At 39.9% G+C, this 18183-nt stretch overlaps 1 protein-coding gene across 2 annotated transcripts; it reads left to right on the top strand.

The window, feature by feature from the left end:
* The first annotated feature begins 448 nt into the window (after nucleotides 1–448).
* Nucleotides 449–18171, top strand: hpn (hepsin). 2 transcript variants are annotated; one of them, XM_050047143.1, is made up of 12 exons: nucleotides 449–635; nucleotides 1957–2137; nucleotides 11525–11632; nucleotides 11790–11831; nucleotides 13074–13203; nucleotides 13284–13403; nucleotides 13595–13635; nucleotides 14675–14840; nucleotides 14935–15125; nucleotides 17093–17188; nucleotides 17333–17475; nucleotides 17743–18171. In XM_050047143.1, the coding sequence occupies exons 2-12, from the start codon at nucleotides 2101–2103 to the stop codon at nucleotides 18070–18072; spliced, it is 1404 nt and encodes a 467-aa protein (XP_049903100.1). In that variant the 5' UTR covers nucleotides 449–635; nucleotides 1957–2100; the 3' UTR covers nucleotides 18073–18171. The 2 variants fall into 2 exon arrangements, with proteins under 2 accessions (XP_049903100.1, XP_049903101.1); XM_050047144.1 differs by having other exon boundaries at nucleotides 1935–2137.
* Nucleotides 18172–18183: the final 12 nt, after the last annotated feature.

Here is an 18183-nt window from a genome sequence, read left to right as displayed (position 1 = left end):
ATGTGTTTACTGGCTCAGTTGTACCAACAGAGACATGATGATGACTCACACTTGCTAAAAGTAAAAACCAAAACAGTAAATCAGTAAAGTCCCTGTTGAGTTGTATATGAATATAACTACTAACACAGTATAGGACAGTGTGTACACCTGCAGCAGGTCTGCATGCTCAGACAGCCTGAGAGCTCTCGCGCCCTGTTTGTCCACTCAGACGTAAGCTGACGTCACTCGCGCCCCTCTCGTCTGCGCAGCTGACCGCACACAGGACCACCACACTAACCGACAAAAGTTGGGATAAACTTTCACTACACTTTGTCTCAATTAGTCCAGTCTTCCAAATGTTTCTCTCTTTTCTGTTAGAAGCGGGCGTCGGTGGTTTTGGCTGATAGAAACAGTCGTTGGAGACTTTGCTGCTCTTTTTTCCCCCCTTCTTCTTTCTCTGGGGTCAGTAACCTGTGAAGAGAGCAAAAAGGATTTACTGCAAACTGGGATTTATCTGTGCTGGCGTTTAAACAGTATTGTCGCCTGTCTTCGAGGCTTAAGTGTTTTTTGGGCTTTTATTATTCTTTAAAGCGGACTAAAGAAAGATATTTGTCACTAACGGAGGCCAGTAATCCACCTGCTGCAAGAAAAGACAGGTGAGTCACTTGTTTCAGTCCTGTAGTTTCATGCTGACTCTGAAAAGACACTGTTAGCGAGCTAGCTGCTTAATTTAGTACCATTAAATGTTTAAAGTTTACCTGACTCTAGGCTATGAACACTAGGTTTTTAGTAGCTGTTTGAAATTAAATATAAAGTAGCCAGTTTATATAATTTTATTTACGTCACCATTACAGTTTATCGTGCTGAACCTTTTTAATGCTCATTAGTCTGTTAAGCCTGTTCAACCATCTCCATCTTAAGACATCTGCAGTCTAACTTATATTGATTTTACAGGCGTTTAAAATATTGTTACCTGTAAATTGCACTGCTTATTGATATACAATAGGAGTTAAAGTTTTATATAGCTTTTATAGATACACTTTAACTCCCTATAATAATGCCTCTGTGACCATTTGCTCCCAGTGGTGTCATACATGTATGACTGTGACCTCCTGTTTGGAGGACAGTGAATACTGTTACTACAAAAGTAATTTATTACATAGACTTAATACAATTGTGTTTTCACTGTAAGTTTCTTTATCTCAGAGATATTACATTACACTATGAGAGCTTGTTAGTAGATGTGGTGATCTGGATGGGTGGGTCTTTGTGTGTGTGTGTGTGTGTGTGTGTGTGTGTCTGTGTGTGTGAATTAACGAAACACAAAGCGAAAACAACTGCTCTGAAACAAACCTGTGATGTAACCTGTTTGTACTTCAGAGCATATCGATCAAAAATTTAAGTAATATTATTTGTTGTAGTGAGTATGTGTAGTATTATGAATTAGTGTTATAGTATTTAGCAAACCTAAACTTAATAACTTTTCAAGCTTTATATTTTATAAGTCTGTCTAACTCAGGGATATGAATCACCAGAGGCCCCACAATATGGATATGATACTCTCATGATACTCAAGTCACGATACAATATTATCGCAATTTTAAATGTGTTACAATATGAGTATTACGATACCATATATTGCGATATATTGCAATATATTATCTTTTTTTAAATGCAAATTGTCTGCAAAGGAAAACTTTATCAACATATTTTTATCAAATAACATTAGGTTTTCAGTCTGTTCATCTCACTTCAAAAGCTTGGTTTGCATTTGCAATATTAATACTTTTTGTAACTAGAAATTAGTACTTGATGTCCATGTATTGATACAGTATCCTCATGCAAAATATTGTGATCCCCCCCCCCCCCACCCCTATCTGGTTAGCTTTTTGACAGATGTTTATTGAAACAAATGTACATTTTACCTCCAATATTGTGTTTGTTTTTCACTTAAGACCCTCAATATTATATTACCAGGCAAAAGTGACTGCCAAGGGCTCAGACCACCTGCCCTGAGGAGTCAAGGAGACTAGGAGGAAGGGAAGAAAGGAAGGAAGGAAGGAAGGAAGGAAGGAGATACATCGTTCTCTATTGTTGCCGTCTGCTTCCTACTGTATCCAGATGTATGCTGAGAAAGTTGTGACGGAGGGGAAGATGGGTGAGTGCACATGTTACATACACTGTTGTTCTTGCGCTCATTCTTCACCCCTCCTCTACACACACACACACGCACACACACAGAGATTAAAATGCTGTGCTGGTCATGCAGCAGCTCATGTTGCCTGTTTTCTGTATTTGGGACCAGACATCAGTCCACTTGACAGTTAACCATTAACTGGTTTGTTCAGAGCTGACTGGCTGTCTCTCTCCGATGATCTCTGGCTGTATTTTTGAAGTTTGTCTTTCAGCTTGGAAAACATATGAGTGGGTTGGTTAACATATTTGTTTCATCCAATAAGATTCCCAACCCAATTACACAATGTTGATAACTGGGATTGTGCTTTAACCAAATTACACATACTTGCAGCAAATAGATTCAGAGGGGGAGGGTCTCATCTCACTTAATATTCACAACATTTAGAACATTTGCATTTGCCCCCCACCCCCACATGACAGCAGCAGAGGACTTCTAGTTGGACAAATTTAAAGACATTTACACCATAAATTGATGCAGAAAAAGCTCAAATCGGTGCATTACATTTAACAGAATGCAGGAAATTAAGTCTCTGATGTTCAAATTTCTTCTGCCTGAAGACCCTGTGTCCCCCCAAAAATGTTGAAATGAAACCTATGCCCTTGCTGGCAGTCATAAACAAACTCACTGTACCCATGCTGCTGTCAATATGAAGCTCTCCTACCTCCAGCAAACACATCACCATCAGTAAACACCACATTTAAAGGAAACCAGAGAATCCACATCTGTCCTGTTACGTTGCATGAGCTATAATGCTGTGTTGGAGGTGTTGGACAGATATGCAGCCTTATGGCTCCTAATGAGTTTACTGCTAATTATTATATGATGCTGTTATGGAAGTAAAGATAAGATTACTTGCTCTATTTTACTGTTGCTAGAAAGCACTCCTGTCAGTGTGAACTGTGTAACTCAAATGCTGGCCACTTTATAGAGACAATAAATTCACCTTTTATATGTTTTTACCCAAAACCCCGCCAGACAACAGCACACTTACCTTACGTTGGGACAAGTTGAGTGCCAGTACGATGAAGCCAGTAGTCTCCCATCAAGTTTTAGTTGAAGACTGACATCATCTCTTTGTCTTCTGCTGTTGTCATTAATAGGTTTTCTTGGTGTCCTTGCTGTGCTGTAACTTACGCTCTGTGTCTGTACATGTTCAGCTTAACGTTTGGTTTTGTAGTTTCTGACTGAAGGGAGTTCACCCAGATGCAATGAATCAGGCAGCGTCTTTGGTGTGTGTAATTACAAGAGAAACAGTCTCGCCAAGGAGGGGCACATATGGTGTGGCTTATTTTGTGTGAGTCTGTGCTCAGATTAGGTGGGACATCATCTGTTTTCAGAAACAAGCTGTGTTTACCTTAAGCGTGACACACGTGTGAGCACGTACAGAGACACAGATATGCACGATCACACATAAACAGTCCCATTACACAGGGCAGGGTGTATTTCTAATCTAACTAATATTTACGGCACAGTATCGTTGTGTTTATTTTTACTTTTCTGCCATGACAACCACTACAAGTATGAGTCAGAGCTGCTGTTTTGTCTTCATCTCTGTGTGTGCGAGGTTTTCCTCTGCTTCTATACTGTTATCTTTGCTTTACACCACTCTTACCACATTGAGATTCACATCAGTCTACTCAGGAAGGAAAGATTCTTGAGTATTCAATTTGAAGTCATTTTAACTCCTTTTTGTATTCAAAGTCTGAAAATCTGATTGTCCTGGTTTGACACTAATTTCCTAAAGTCCAAATGTCAGTGCCTTTAAGAGGACAAAGGATCATTCACCAGATGCTGACTATGCAGTGAGGTGTAGAGTGGGTCAAGAGACCTGATAGACATAAACCTAATATGTAAAACAACAAAACATGGTACATGCACATCGGCTTCTGTTTTCAAGGTCAAAAATTAACTTTCATGACAAACAAGAGGCCATAAAAGTGATATTAATTAAATTAAAGCAGTTAGTTAGCTTGCATGTCAGACCCATCTCCATGACAACAGAGCAAACTGTGAAAAAAAGGTTAAAATCATCATGGCGTCAACAACAATCAACAACAATTACTCCTGGATAGACAACCGGTCATTAATTTAATTGTGGCGATATGTGAAATCAGCAGACTTTTACTGCGTTTACTTCTTTAGTCAATTTCAGCCATAACTGTAATATATATAGTAAAACATGATGGTCTTACCTATCTGAGGTTTCTGCTGTGCTAATTTTATGTACTGTGCTGCTTTGCTAGTGTCTTTGATAAACTAAAGCTGCCGGCAAGGAAGCTAAGCAATGTACTGCTGTGGACAGGGGCTGCAGCAAAACCTATTTTAGCCACCCCAAAAAAAGAAATATCGGTTTAAGTGAAGGCTATATTGATATTTTCACCGCTGTACCCTACAAACTAACCAATCGAGGTAGACCAAGTTGACCAGGTAGACCAGCAACTCCTTTGTTTTCATTTGTTAATTCATTTTCCGTGTCCGCTTATCCTTTTACGGGGTTGCGAGGGGGCTCGAGCCTATCTCAGCTGACACTGGGTGGGAGGTGGAGTACACCTTGGACAGGTCACCAGACTATCACAGGGCTGACACAAAGAGACAGACAACTGTTCACATTCACAGCCAATTTAGAGTCACCAATTAACCTGCATGTCTTTGGACTGTGGGAGGATGCTGGAGTACCCAGAGAAAACCCACCCTGAAATGGGGAGAACAAGCTTCACACGGAGGAGCTCCCTGGGTTCGAATCCCCCTCCCCGGGTTAGAGCCAGGAACCCTCTTGTTGTGAGACAACAATGTTTACCACTGTATCAATGCGCCACCCCAACTCCAAGTCCTGTGTTTTGCGAAGTAAAATTACTGCTTTTGTCATTGGAGTTTGGTGGTTTTGAGAGAACGGCGTCAGTTCTCTGTGGGAAAGGGCTGTCTGATGGCAAGGTAAAGCGGTGAAAATCTTTAAAATGTAGCGCATAACCTTAACTAATGTTGGTTTTTTCAGGTGGGCCTTTTTGTAGGTGGCCAAAAATGAACCACCTGAGGCAGCGTTTACTCAGTGCTGTTTTGATTTATCTACGTGACACAGAACGTTTTTACCCAGAAGTTACTGTAAACAAACATTGTGATTCGGTTTTACAGACCTTGAGTTTGGATTGATTTGTCTGATAAACCTATATGACCAACACTCTGAAAAAGAAGAGTGCCTGAGGGTTCACCACAGGGAAATAGACTTCTACTGCTTCTAGCCATGACTTCTGAGAAACCCTTTTCTGTTTATAAGTTTTTCAAAGACAAACAGTTACAATTTGTCAGTAGCATTTTTGAAACTTCTGAAACTAAAAAGCTTTCATATGAGAAAAATACCATATGATGTGTTATTTCTTTTTTATCTTAAATTACAGATTAACTTATCATTTAGTAGAAAACTTGGCTGATTTATCCAACAAAAGGATTGTTTTGCGTAAAGTGGAATGTGTTGTCTGTGCATTTTGTGCATTTTTTCTCTCAATGTTGGTGAGGGGAGGAAGTGTCCACATATCTCATCTGGTACACAGCTGCTTTGCTTCACCCAACAGTGTGGTGCTAGAGGGGGTGGGCGTGATGCGTGCAAAGTTAAGGGTATCCCTCCCAACATCCCAGTGAGTGAGTCATGACACAGTGAACCTTTTCCATCCTGCTGTTTCTGTCTGGTCATGTGACTCATGGATGAAGACAGAAATAACCCAGAATAAAATGTATGTATATACAGTGTGTTTGTGTGGATGGGTCAGAAACAGAACGTGATGACTAATTCGTACCTCTCGTGCCAGCATTATTTACCACCTTAGCAACAAACCACGGCAACGGACTATCTAGTCACGCTGTGGAAGCCCTAAATGTTCACCACAGGTTGTGAAATATTCCTGGGGGACAACAATAACAGTGATGTATTGTGTACCATGTATTGTATACCATCTGTTGAAAATGCATATTTTGCTGTGCATAAATTGAGCATAAGTAAGTTTGTTGTTTACAATTTTGAAGAAAGTATAAACGTTTCTCAGTTGATCACATCTTTTGGTCAAGTTGTCAAATTGTTATTGGTTTTTAAATGAATAGGCTGTAAGTAAACATGACTATTTGTGTTTCCAAAAGCCAAAGATGACGTCCTCCAGTGTATTGTTTTGTCCACAACTCAAAGACATTCAGTTTACTGTCAGAGAGGTGTACAGAAAACCAGAAAATATTCACAATCACGAAGCTGGAATCAATTATCATATTAGTTAGCAATTAATCTAATAGTTGACAACTCATTGATTTATCAATTTATCGTAGCAGCTTTATTGTAGACAGAGTAAATGTTGCTATCAATTAACTCATATAACATTCCATCAACACTTACAATAACACTCACTGTCCAATCCAATTTCACAACTCTGACTTGCTTTGGCAAACTCTGTTTTAATCTTTAAACATAACGCTAAAGCTCTACAGTATTCACATTATTATAATACAGCTTATATCTAACATTCATTGAACTGCACTCACAACTGTCTACCAACTTTTACTATTGCAGTGTACTCACCTTCACATAATAGCAGAGTGATTTCAGCAGAACCCTGACTCATGACACACACATGCAGACACACATACACACGGCAGAGGGTGGTCTCAGGTAGAGCTGGACACAATAGAGTGCTTGTTCTGCCCTGCAATTTAATTGGGAAGAGTGCTGTGTTGGGGGAAGAGATCAGGAAAGAAAGAAGAAGAATGGAGTTTGGAAACAAGGGTGGTGGACAGCACTAGTGTAGGTGTGTATGTGCTGGAGTTGAGAAAATGTTGGAGTATTTCCTGGAAAACACAATCTGAAAGAATGAACAGCAGCCTGGAATGTCCCTCAGATAACATGTCCATTGGCATTCATCAGATACTCATTGTCTTCACTCCTTTTTCTCGCTCACATTTTTCTGCTTCAGTTCTCCTTGTCGCTCTCTGACCTTTGGGTCAGTTATAAATCAATTTTTTTTTTACAATCCAAGAAACAATAACATCATTATCATGCTGACTGAATGTTTGCAAGTCTGAGGAAGTAAGGGGGAAGGGAGGACAGGTACCGAAGAGGAGGAGGAGCAGATAGGAGGCACAAAGAGGGGGGAAGAGGAAGAAGAGAGATGGGTACAGAGGCAGATGCAGACAAAGTGCAGGTAGAGTTGGCCAGGGGGAGGTTGCAGTGTAGAGAGAGGGAGCAGATGTGAGGAGATAGCTTAGAAGGAGGTTAGGGTCAGTGGATTAGTAGGTCTACACAGCTATCCTGTTTCTTGATAACAACATAGAAATTCGGCAACAGTGGGACCAAACAGTGTAAGTGGTCCTCTACAACACTGGTTCCTTGTCATTCCTGTAGTTGTTTACTTTCACAGCTCGGGACACAAGACTCAGGAGTCTACACATAAACAAAGAAAACTAACTTTGAGTTGATAACTGTTAGTGCCTCATAGGGATGTCAGTTTCAGGTAATTATGCTTTTGACGGCCCTTAACCCATTAACCAGTAACTAACTGCCTAATTTTGAAGAAAAAACAATGAAATAAATAAAGAGTTGCCAGGGCTCAACATTAACGCTTGCACGTGGTACGTAAACTCTGTCTTCTGGCAGGTGGAACACCTCATGCAGTTGTCTGATCATGCAATGAAAAATAAATGTCACATAAGTTGAAACATTATCTGAAAATAAACTGAGTACGTTATCACTGAAGTGGAGCTTTTCCACCTGAGCTTCATGTACAAGTCTGTCTCACCACTGAGTGTTGTTGAGCAGGACTGATGAGAACACACTGGACACTTTAGAAGTTAACTCTGAAGTTAACAATGTCATCTACGACATAACCTTATAACATTAAATATCTCTGGAAGGCTGCATGCAAGAGATACTTTTTTTTAGCCCAGAAGCTATTGCTAACTGTTGTGCCGTTTCAGTGATCTCATCCCTTTCAGAAGCTTTGTAATTCATCTTTGAACTGTGGTGTCTTTGTAAAATATGTCCATAAAGTTAAATCCGATACTGAATGTCCTCTGTGATTATTAATCCGTTTTTCTGTGTCGAACACAGTTATTGTTGCCGTCCATGATGCCTTTGTTGATCCAATCAGAGGCTGTGTTCATGTCTGACTGTAGCTATCGGTAGAGTATAAGGCAAGTAGCTGAGATGTGCTGGGTTGTGGTAGTCAACTCCCAGAGGTTGCAAGTGGGCTCTCTCAAGCAATTAGTGGAGTGTGTATTTGCGTGTGTTAACAAATTAACCTAAAGACTCACATGCATGACTTGTTAAATGTTGACCAAGCCCAGCATTGCTGTCCCCCCTTTAAAGAGGAAATTAAAAATGCCTCTTCACTAACTGATGTGGGTAATATCCTGAAAAACTGTCCAGGAGCACAAAACAACTTTCCTTTGTACATTTACATATGATTTCTTTCCTTCAACTGTTTTTAAAGAAAATAAGATTGAGAGCATGTTGGAGGTAGGCCTTGGCAGGAAGGAAACTTGGCATGTAGAGTATTTTCTTTGATTAGAAAGGAAGACTCATATACTTACAGTATCTCCAGTTGTTTCCTGGCACGTTGATGGAAAGTATTACTATTACACTCCTGAGTGTCTCATGCAGTGTAATAAACATAAAGTCCACTTTCTTCCATAGCAGCTCAGTTCTCCTGCTCTTTTATAACAAAAACACAGACTATACAGTCAATAGCTAATATTAATGTACATAACCTAAGGTTACATTTGTCCTTTCAGCAGGGACACCATATTTTTTTCCTTCAGCTTCCATAGCTCAGGGGCCTGGTGTTGTGCATGCTGGCTTACCGTCACACTGTGATGGCTTACTTGAATACTTATACAGTATTTAATGCAGCCATGTTATTAGCAACACCTTTGTTATTCCTGACAAGTCAAAATGTCTGCTGTGAAAAAAGGTAAAGTCTCCTGTAAGTTGCACCTGTTAGGCTAAAAAAACGTACTTACTGGTGATGACACATACATCTAATAGCTTTACCCAGCTTCAGCACCCAACATAAATGTATGGATGTCAGTTAACTTCCTGAATGAAGACAAGACTGATATCATAATATTTGGGGCAAAAGCCCAGAGAGAACAACTGTCTCTACACCTTCAGTCATTAGCTCTCCATACCACGGAGCAGGTCTAAACCTTGGGGTTATCTTGCACTCTGACCTCAGCTTTGAATCACACATTAGAAATATCACCAAACTTTCCTTTTTATCACCTTAGAAATATTGCTAAGGTTAGATATGTTATTTCTCAGGCTGTCACAGAAAAACATACGCATTGTTACCTTTGTTGCCTCTAGACTTGACTATTGTAATGCTGCCTTTTTTGATCTACCCAAAAGAGCTGAGACAGAGAGCACATATAACTCCTATTCTTAAGTCACTGCACTGGCTGCCTATCAGATTAAGAATTGATTTTAAGATTAGTTTTCAGTAGTTTTGAAATCACCAAATGGTCTGGCACCAGCTTATCTCTCAGACATGCTTCTTAGATATGTGCCTGCCTAGTAAGTCTCTCAGTTCCTCTACTGCTAGCATGCTGGTTGTCCCTAGGATTTCAACAAAAATTCATGGGGAATCAGTGTTTAGCCACTGCTGCTCAAGTCTACTTGAGCATCTTCAAAAGAAACCTTAAGACATGCTTTTAGCTTGGCTTTAACATAATGGTACATTTATTGCCCCTGTTTTTAAATCTTGTCCTTGGCATTTTCTACTTTTTTTGTATGAATTTGTTATTTTAAATGTTATTTATTTTAAATATTTTATCACTTATTGTTGTGATGTCCAGATATTCACTTGCAATTCTCTTTTTGAAAGGGCTGTCTGATGGCAAGATAAAGTGGTTAAAATCTTTTGAATACAGCACATACACTTAAACTGACTGAACATCTTACTTACTTTTTCTGTGCTGTTTTAATCCTGCTCTGTGAAGCACTTTGGGCTGCATAATTGTATGGAAGGTACTATATTAATAAAGTGTAGTTTGATTTGATTAGATTTGTTTTAATTTGATAAGCAGAAGTGTAATAAGCCATAATTATTGACAAAGATCCGTGTGGGTGTGCAGGACCTTTATAGTGGAATATTCATCAATATAATGAGCTCGATCTGTGACAAGGCAGAATGACTTCTGTGAAAAAGGCCTATTGGGTTTTTTTTCCCATTAATATAGCACGGTGGTTAGTGGCCACATGAAGTTTTTATTAGAGTCATAAAGATTAAAGCAACAGATTGATGTGTGTGTCTGTGTCAAGAGATGTAACCTAGCCTCCTGCTTTTGTCTGCACTGTTGCTCTAACTACCGCTGCTGCTGCTGCTGCTGCTGCTGCTGCTGATGATGACCGTTTGTGCAAATGGTTGTTAATGGGAAGTGAAATGAGTTGAGCTGTGTTTAATGATAAGATATGTGCCTGGTAGGCTGACAGCTCACATGAAGAGAGGATCTTTGTGTATTCAATAATATTTGCTCAGTTTCTAAATCTCGTCTCCATTCCTCCACACTAGTTCAAGGCAGCAAAAACAGACAGTAGAGGAGGAAAGCAAGAGAAAAGAGAGAAGAATGAAATATCAGTGGACCTTACTTACAACAGCAAAAACACAGGTGGAAACAATGAGATTAGTTTTGGCTCTGTACCATCATAAATGTCCTAGTAAACCATGACAGTGAGCCAGCATGAATGTTTTTTTTATTTCATAATATGTCTGCACTGAAAATGTGTATTAACTCTAAGTTGTGGGTCAGATTGATAAACTCTGCTCAGAGCAGCAACAGGGGCAGAGAGGGACATACTGAGAGCAACAGCCGCATGCATGTGCGCACACATACTGTATGTGCACGCGGGGCAGAGTTGGCACTATATCCTAGTTTAAAAGTTTGTTCTTGCTTTGTGGAGAAATGCTAGACTTTAGACTATTGATCGAAACAGTGTCATTTGTACTTTTCATTCTGTGCCAGGAAATGTGCAGCATGCCCCTTCACATGGGACAGTGAGCTGATACCAGTCATTTTGCTGATGTTTGTTGTAGGGTGGCTTAGTTATCCAAAAAAAGAGCCCCGATTAAATACTAGTCTCAACTTCTGCCATGTATTATTTCGTCAAATATTTGTATGTACATATATTTGTCAGCAGCAACACAGTTAACTTTAGTTCAGTGTTATACTATTTGTTGTTTTGATTTCATCACCCAAGTCTTCTTCAGCCACCTGTGTTTGCTGCATGTGGATAATATGGCAGTTCATGTTTGTGTCTCTGTTTATATATACTGTCAAATAAGTGTATGTACATTCATGAATATGTGTGTGTGTCTGCAGGGAACAGGGGAATCTCCCTGACCTGTGTGTTGACCCCCTGCCGTGTGATTGGGGTGTGTGTGACACTGATGACCTTGGGAGCCATCGGAGCAGCTGTCTGGGCCGTAGGTCAGACCACATGCTTTTACTCATTCACACTTACATACACATATTTTCACCGAACATATGATTTGTAGATTATATTGTGTAGTGCTCACGATCAAAAATCTGATGATCAGTCTTTCATTATTTGTTAGTGACTGCTGTTTTTGTCACCCTTCTGTAGTTTCATACTGCACAATGGAGGAAGACACAGGACTGTATGATGGTGAGTCAAAGAGGACAGGGTGATGGTTTTCACATTCATGGATTTCTATTTACCAGTCTTTTACCAGATTTTAGGCACAGCTATACTTAACATTAGATATCACAGGGACACATTTGTAGTCTTAATGTCTACAGAGGAGCTGTAACTTCTGATTATTATTAAGAAAAATGCTACCTGAACTTGAATTACATATCTTTTTTATTTCCACAAGGGGGAAACAGTATGTGCTTGGTCCTGTTGGTTTGTTCGCAGAAATAAAACACAAAGTTTAACATAGACATTGAAATTTTTGTAAAGCACTTTGCATGAAAAATGCTATAAAACAAAGTTTTATTATTATTCCTATGGTATAATAAGATAATCAAGATGAAGCGACTACTACACCGCATTTGATTTGTTTTTGTCTTGTAATAAATCCAGCGCAACCTTGTCTTTACAGCGGTGCGCTTACTGTTGCCATCTTACCTACTTTCTTACTACATTTAGCAACTTTTCTTCTCACAGTAACTTTATTTCTAAAAAGAGACTAGCAACAAATTCAGCGACCATCAGGGGAAAAGCTAGGAATATATTCCAATATATTGTTTTCTAATTCATTCATGCATGCTGCTCGGAGTAAGAGCAGTCCACAGCTCTTTTGCCAACAGCTCAGGGTGTCTCCAAGTCAAGTCTTGCGGTATGTTTATTTTTGTATAGGCCTATTTTTGATATTATTTCTCTCTTTTTTATATAATTTTTTTCAATCAAATTATATTTAAAGTTCAACAAAATCCAAAAAGAGAAGTTCATTTTTAATGTGCAATAAATGCATTATTTTTCCAGATTCAATGAGTTATTGTGATTAATAATTGTGATCTCAATATTGACCAAAATAATTGTGATAACAATTTTTGCAACAACAGAGCAGCCCTATGCTGTAGTTACCTGAGTGAAAAACAAATATAAGACAATTACATTTTTAAAAAGGTTCTACAGTAGCTAAAAACAAAAGTAGCTTCGCTGCCAATCAAAACAGACTCAGCTCAGAGGTTTAATGCACAAACAGGCAAGGGAAAGATATGTTTGTGTGCCACATGTAGCTGAACAGGAGCAGGATAGAAGCAGGTAAATATCTCTGGGCTCATTAAAATAACATCAATCATCATCACAGTGAGAAAATGAAAATATACATTACAGATAAGCAGAAGTGCATGCTATTGTATCCAGCTTGTTTTAAAAGTATCCCTATGTCATTCCCTGCAGTCCAGGTAAATTCTGCTGACCAGCGTCTCCGGGTATTTGACTCGACCCACAAGAGGTGGCGCCAGGTGTGTTCCTCCCCAGCCAATGAGCTGCTAGCTAGCATAAGCTGTGAAGAAGTTGGCTTTATCAGGTGAGATATTTTTACAGTTATATTGGTGTTTTTATGCAGCATGGTGTGATACAGGACTGAAGTGTGTGTGTTTGTTTTAGTGTGGTGAATTACTCAGTGACATCGGTGCCAGAGGCCAGTGGAGATGGCGGAGAGTTCTTCTGTGTCAGACAGCAGGAGCTCAGCTACAGCAAGAAAATCAAAGACTCATTGTTCCCATGGTAACAAACACCTGCCTGTTTGATCCTGCACCTGTCTCACAGCAGTCTAACCTTCAACCACACTGTCTTCTCTGTTGGTCTTGCTGCCTTTTCTTTCACTCGTCTACTCGGTTAACACAGAGAGCACTGCTGTTTGGATGGTTTCTTTTCCTCTGTCAGGCTGTTACTAACTTTGTCTGTCTTTGTTTCAGTGACTGTGAGAGCAGGGAGGTTCTCACACTTTTGTGTCAAGGTAAGATGTTAGCTCAGATCTGCACTCCTTCTGTTTGACACACTGGCACACTTTATATTCAGATACTGTATACCCACCGCTCATCTTTCAACACATGCTGGGCCATACACCTTGTTATATGTGTTTCTTACTCTTCAGCCTGCCAAGCGTGTCTGTCAGTGTTTCTGTCCATCTTTCTGCTTAACTAACATTCAAATGAAGATATACTATGCAGGATTTTCCTAAAAAAAAACAATGTATAGACTCATACAGAGGTAATCCCTCTCAGTCATCACTTATGACCCGCTAGAAGTGTGTGGGCCCTTTGTATGTTCCTCTTCTCTTCTGTCTCCGGGATGTTTATGGGCGTGTATCCCCCCAGTGCTCAGGTGAGGTCGTGGCTTTATGAAAAGATAGTGACCAGGTGCCAGACTGTAAGCAGCAGGCATCCAAGACATACAGTGTTGAAAAACCAGAAACATAGCAAGGTGAAACGCCAAACCAGAGAGAATCTGGGATTGTCTTAATTTTCACTGGCGAGTGTGTTTACAATCAGTGACCGACAGATTTGCATAGTACACCTTTAAACCCTGCTCAGACCAAAGATTCGCAATGAGACAAGTTGAAACTTGCAACTCTTCTTGTCACAAGCAATGCACCTGTCTGCAACGTTCTGAAAACCTGCCAGTTTATACCAGTGATATATATATATAGTATACTGTCTGTGGTTTACACCAATGCAACTAGACAAGACGGTGTAATGCCTCCACAGCAGCGACTCTGTATTTCAGTTCAAACTTTCGGCTTTTCAGGTAGAAATGGCTTCTGTCCATTCACGCCACTGCAACTTTTTCCCTGCAACATTTGTAAACTGTTTTGTCTCATCGTGAATCTTTGGTCTGATCTGGTCTTTTTAGGTTTTTATGGCACTGGTTTTCTGTTCTTTCACTCACCCATTCTCATTCTTGCATACTCTGTCTTTCTCTGTTTCTATATATGTTTAAATCTTTCACCTACAGTTTACCAAGACAGTAAACTCTCTCTTCTGTCTCCTTGGCAGACTGTGGCAGGCGCAGTTTCGCAGCAGACCGCATAGTTGGAGGTGTGGATGCCAGGCAGGGCAGTTGGCCTTGGCAGGTCAGATTAGAGTATGATGGAGTTCATCAGTGTGGAGGAGCCATCATCTCAAACCGCTGGATTGTCTCAGCAGCTCATTGCTTTCGAGAGTGAGTAATCAAACCTGGATTTTTACAGAAATCAGGTTTTGTTTTTAAGCATGTGGTAGACTAATTGGATTTTTATTTTTTTATTTCATGCTAGGCGGTATCGAACCGTCAATCGCTGGCGTGTGCTGCTGGGCTCCATCTATAGTAAACCAGTCAATGCCAACGTGGCGGAGGTGAACACCATTGTTTACCACAGCAGCTACCTGCCCTTTGTAGATGCTAGCATTGATGACAACAGCAGGGATATCGCTGTTCTGGCCCTCACCCACCCCCTCAATTTCAACGGTAGGTCGCACACAACGCCATACACAAATAATCACCTGATTATTTGATTAAATAATGACAGTGATTAGAGATGAGGACAAAGACATAGAGAGGACCAGGGGGACACAAAGAGTCAGTCATTATGGTCATTCGCCTCGTTTAGGTTTCCTGTTTCCAAGATTTGAGTCAGCAGGACAAAAGTTCTTTTATTCAACATAGTTATATATCAGCACTGAACAGGATGTAACCACCACTACCTCCTGTGTGTCATGCTTTCTTATAAAGACTCCTCCAGTTAAATATTCACATGTTGATGATGAGACAGTTGCAGTTGTTAATAAAAGTGTGGTCCATCTGTCAGTTATGTTACTGTCAGTGTTGATGCATGCCAGAGGATGAGGAGAAGTATAAGTGTGATTTACACAGGCATTATACTGTTGGTTTGAGAGACAAAGAGGTTACAGTGTATGCCACAGCTCTGCACATTTTTAACAGTCCAGCAACTTAATCAAACTATATCAACATACTTAACGGGTTGTAGACAAATGACAAATATCTCAGTGCAGATACACAGTATTACCATTACATCTGTCCAAAAAAGAAAACAAAATGATGAAGAGATAGAGACATAGAGGAAGAACACAGTGGCTCAAGTTTCTGAAAGGTAAATGAAACTTGTTTCACAGTCATACTGAAAACAGTTTTTAGATAAAGTTATTGTGTCCTATTATGCAACAGAAGACACTTGAAGAAGAAACTCTAAAAGGAATGTTTCAGTGTGTCGTGTCTGACATCTAGTGTTTGGCCTTTGTAATTACAACCACAACATGAGGTCCACTGGAGTGCAAATAACACAAGCAAAGGATAGTCTAAGTCAAATGGCTCTCTGTACAATGCACTGTTTCAGTTTTGTTTATAGAGTAATAGAAAATCATGCGGTTAATAGCTTTAATCTCCTGTATTATTACTTTAAGTTACCTGTTTCATACATGTTTTGTTCATTAATTAACCCTTGACTTCGACAGCATGATTCAGTGAGACTTGATCTCTTTTATCCTGTGTACAGATGATAATAATTGAAAAGATATTACATAAAAATGGGAGTAGGAACCTAGAAATATACTGAACTGACAAAAATCTACAGTTTCAGTTCATTATTACTGTATATGGTGTTGATGAATGGTGTTTCTTGGCCAGTGACTACTCCAGGCATCCATTTACAAAGACCAGGGCTGTCCACGATACAGAATTATGTCAGTTGAATCAGATTTGGTTGTTCAATATGTATTTTTGATGATTCGTTTCTTTTTTTTTCAATATAGAGTTTGAGAGTTTGAATGGGGTTCAGCGGGATGTTGAGTGTGACAGCTGCAATCATGCAATGTAGTAAACTAACGCGCAAATGACAGATGGGATTTTTTTTTCTTCTTACCAACACTAGATATCAAACAAAAGCAAGAGACTGTATGGTAGTATGTTTCTGTGAGCTGTAAATTCACCACTTTCACCAAGATAACGTTATGTCAGAGCCTTACTGTGCAAAGTTTCTCCTCCTCTGGGCCACTGCATCGTGTCCACTGTTGCCTCTACCAAAGAGCAGCGTAAAACTCAAGAGCGCTTACTGTGTAGCAAAATCTTGGGGCCAAAACGTCTCCCGAAGTACACTGCAAAGCTCACTGATAAGTGAACAACAAAGAAACAACTGCTCAACTTAAACAATCTCAGTCGGCTGAGGGGCCTTCAAATGATGATTTGAATCTCCGACTTTCATGGGAAGACTGAATGCAAGGATATAATAAGCTGGAACTTATTAATCTTAAGTGCTACTTAACATGCTTAGAGTATTTAAGTGTTTGAATCCCTGATTAGGGACCCTGTCCTGACAGGTGTTGCAATGGTTTGGATGACTGTGTGTTTGATGGTGAAGTATTACTATGTACACATGTCTACTAATATCTTAACACCTATGCTTGTGTCCTTGTGTATAGAATATATCCAGCCTATTTGCCTGCCAGCATATGGTCAAAGACTGATAGACGGACAGATGGGAACAGTGACAGGCTGGGGAAACGTAGATTACTATGGTGAGTCGGCATTTCACTACAGCTTTACAATGTTTTTTGATGTTGGATGACACTGTTTGCATCATGTTTTCGGTTTGTTCGTCCATTGGTCCGTCTGGTGGTTGGTGCCAAGTTTTTAATGTTTTTGTTATTTCTCACTCGCAGGTATTCAAGCAGAGGTTCTCCAGGAAGCAAACGTCCCCATCATCAGCGACGCTGTCTGTAATGCTCCTGATTACTACGACAATCAGATCACCACCAGCATGTTCTGTGCTGGTTATGAGAAAGGAGGCACTGATGCCTGCCAGGTCAGAGTGTGCCTGTGTGTATGCATTCTGGTGTGTTTGGGTTTTTAATAAGTGAACTGCATTCTCTAATATGTTCTCATATGAAACTTTATTTTATCTGATGCTTGTTTTTTTGCATATAATCTGAATGCCTGTGTGTGCCCAATGCCTATACTGGGTTGACTGATATGTTATTGCATTCCCATTTACTTGAATTTCTGTTCATGCTTGCCTGAAATGGGTAGTTATAATGTGCATGTGAACTGCTGTAATCGTCTGTGGTTTTAGGGAGACAGCGGCGGTCCTTTTGTGGTAGAAGACTGCCTGTCAAAGACCAGGCGGTATCGTCTGGTGGGGGTGGTGAGCTGGGGAATAGGCTGTGCCATGGCCAAGAAACCTGGCGTCTACACCAGAGTGTCCCGATTTCTGCCCTGGATATCTACGGCCATGAGAGTGAGTGACTGGACACTTTATTCTATTATACCTGTGCTTCTAATACTAAATGAACTGACTGCAGAACAGAACCATAACTTGCTGGCATTAAGGCCATCTATAAACCACTTACTAACAACACTCCCACACTTTCATATGCAAACACATGTGGCCTCATTCTCATGAACAAAAATATCATTTGGTGTTTTAAGCTGTAGTCTTTTAAACGTCAAAGCATTTCGCATCACAGCATATTTATGTACAGCATTGAAAACAGAATGATCAGTAGAGGACTAG

Source organism: Epinephelus moara, chromosome 6 (genome assembly GCF_006386435.1).
Source record: "Epinephelus moara isolate mb chromosome 6, YSFRI_EMoa_1.0, whole genome shotgun sequence".
Classification (NCBI taxonomy): domain Eukaryota; kingdom Metazoa; phylum Chordata; class Actinopteri; order Perciformes; family Serranidae; genus Epinephelus; species Epinephelus moara.
This window is presented reverse-complemented; position numbering and strand designations above follow the sequence as displayed.

Bases quoted from the DNA above. Each gene is read 5' to 3' on its own strand.
- hpn (XM_050047143.1), top strand. From the start codon at position 2,101: ATGTATGCTGAGAAAGTTGTGACGGAGGGGAAGATGG. The intron at 13,204-13,283 runs GTGAGATATTTT...TGTTTGTTTTAG, and splicing joins GAAGAAGTTGGCTTTATCAG to TGTGGTGAATTACTCAGTGA. The intron at 14,841-14,934 runs GTGAGTAATCAA...ATTTCATGCTAG, and splicing joins GCAGCTCATTGCTTTCGAGA to GCGGTATCGAACCGTCAATC.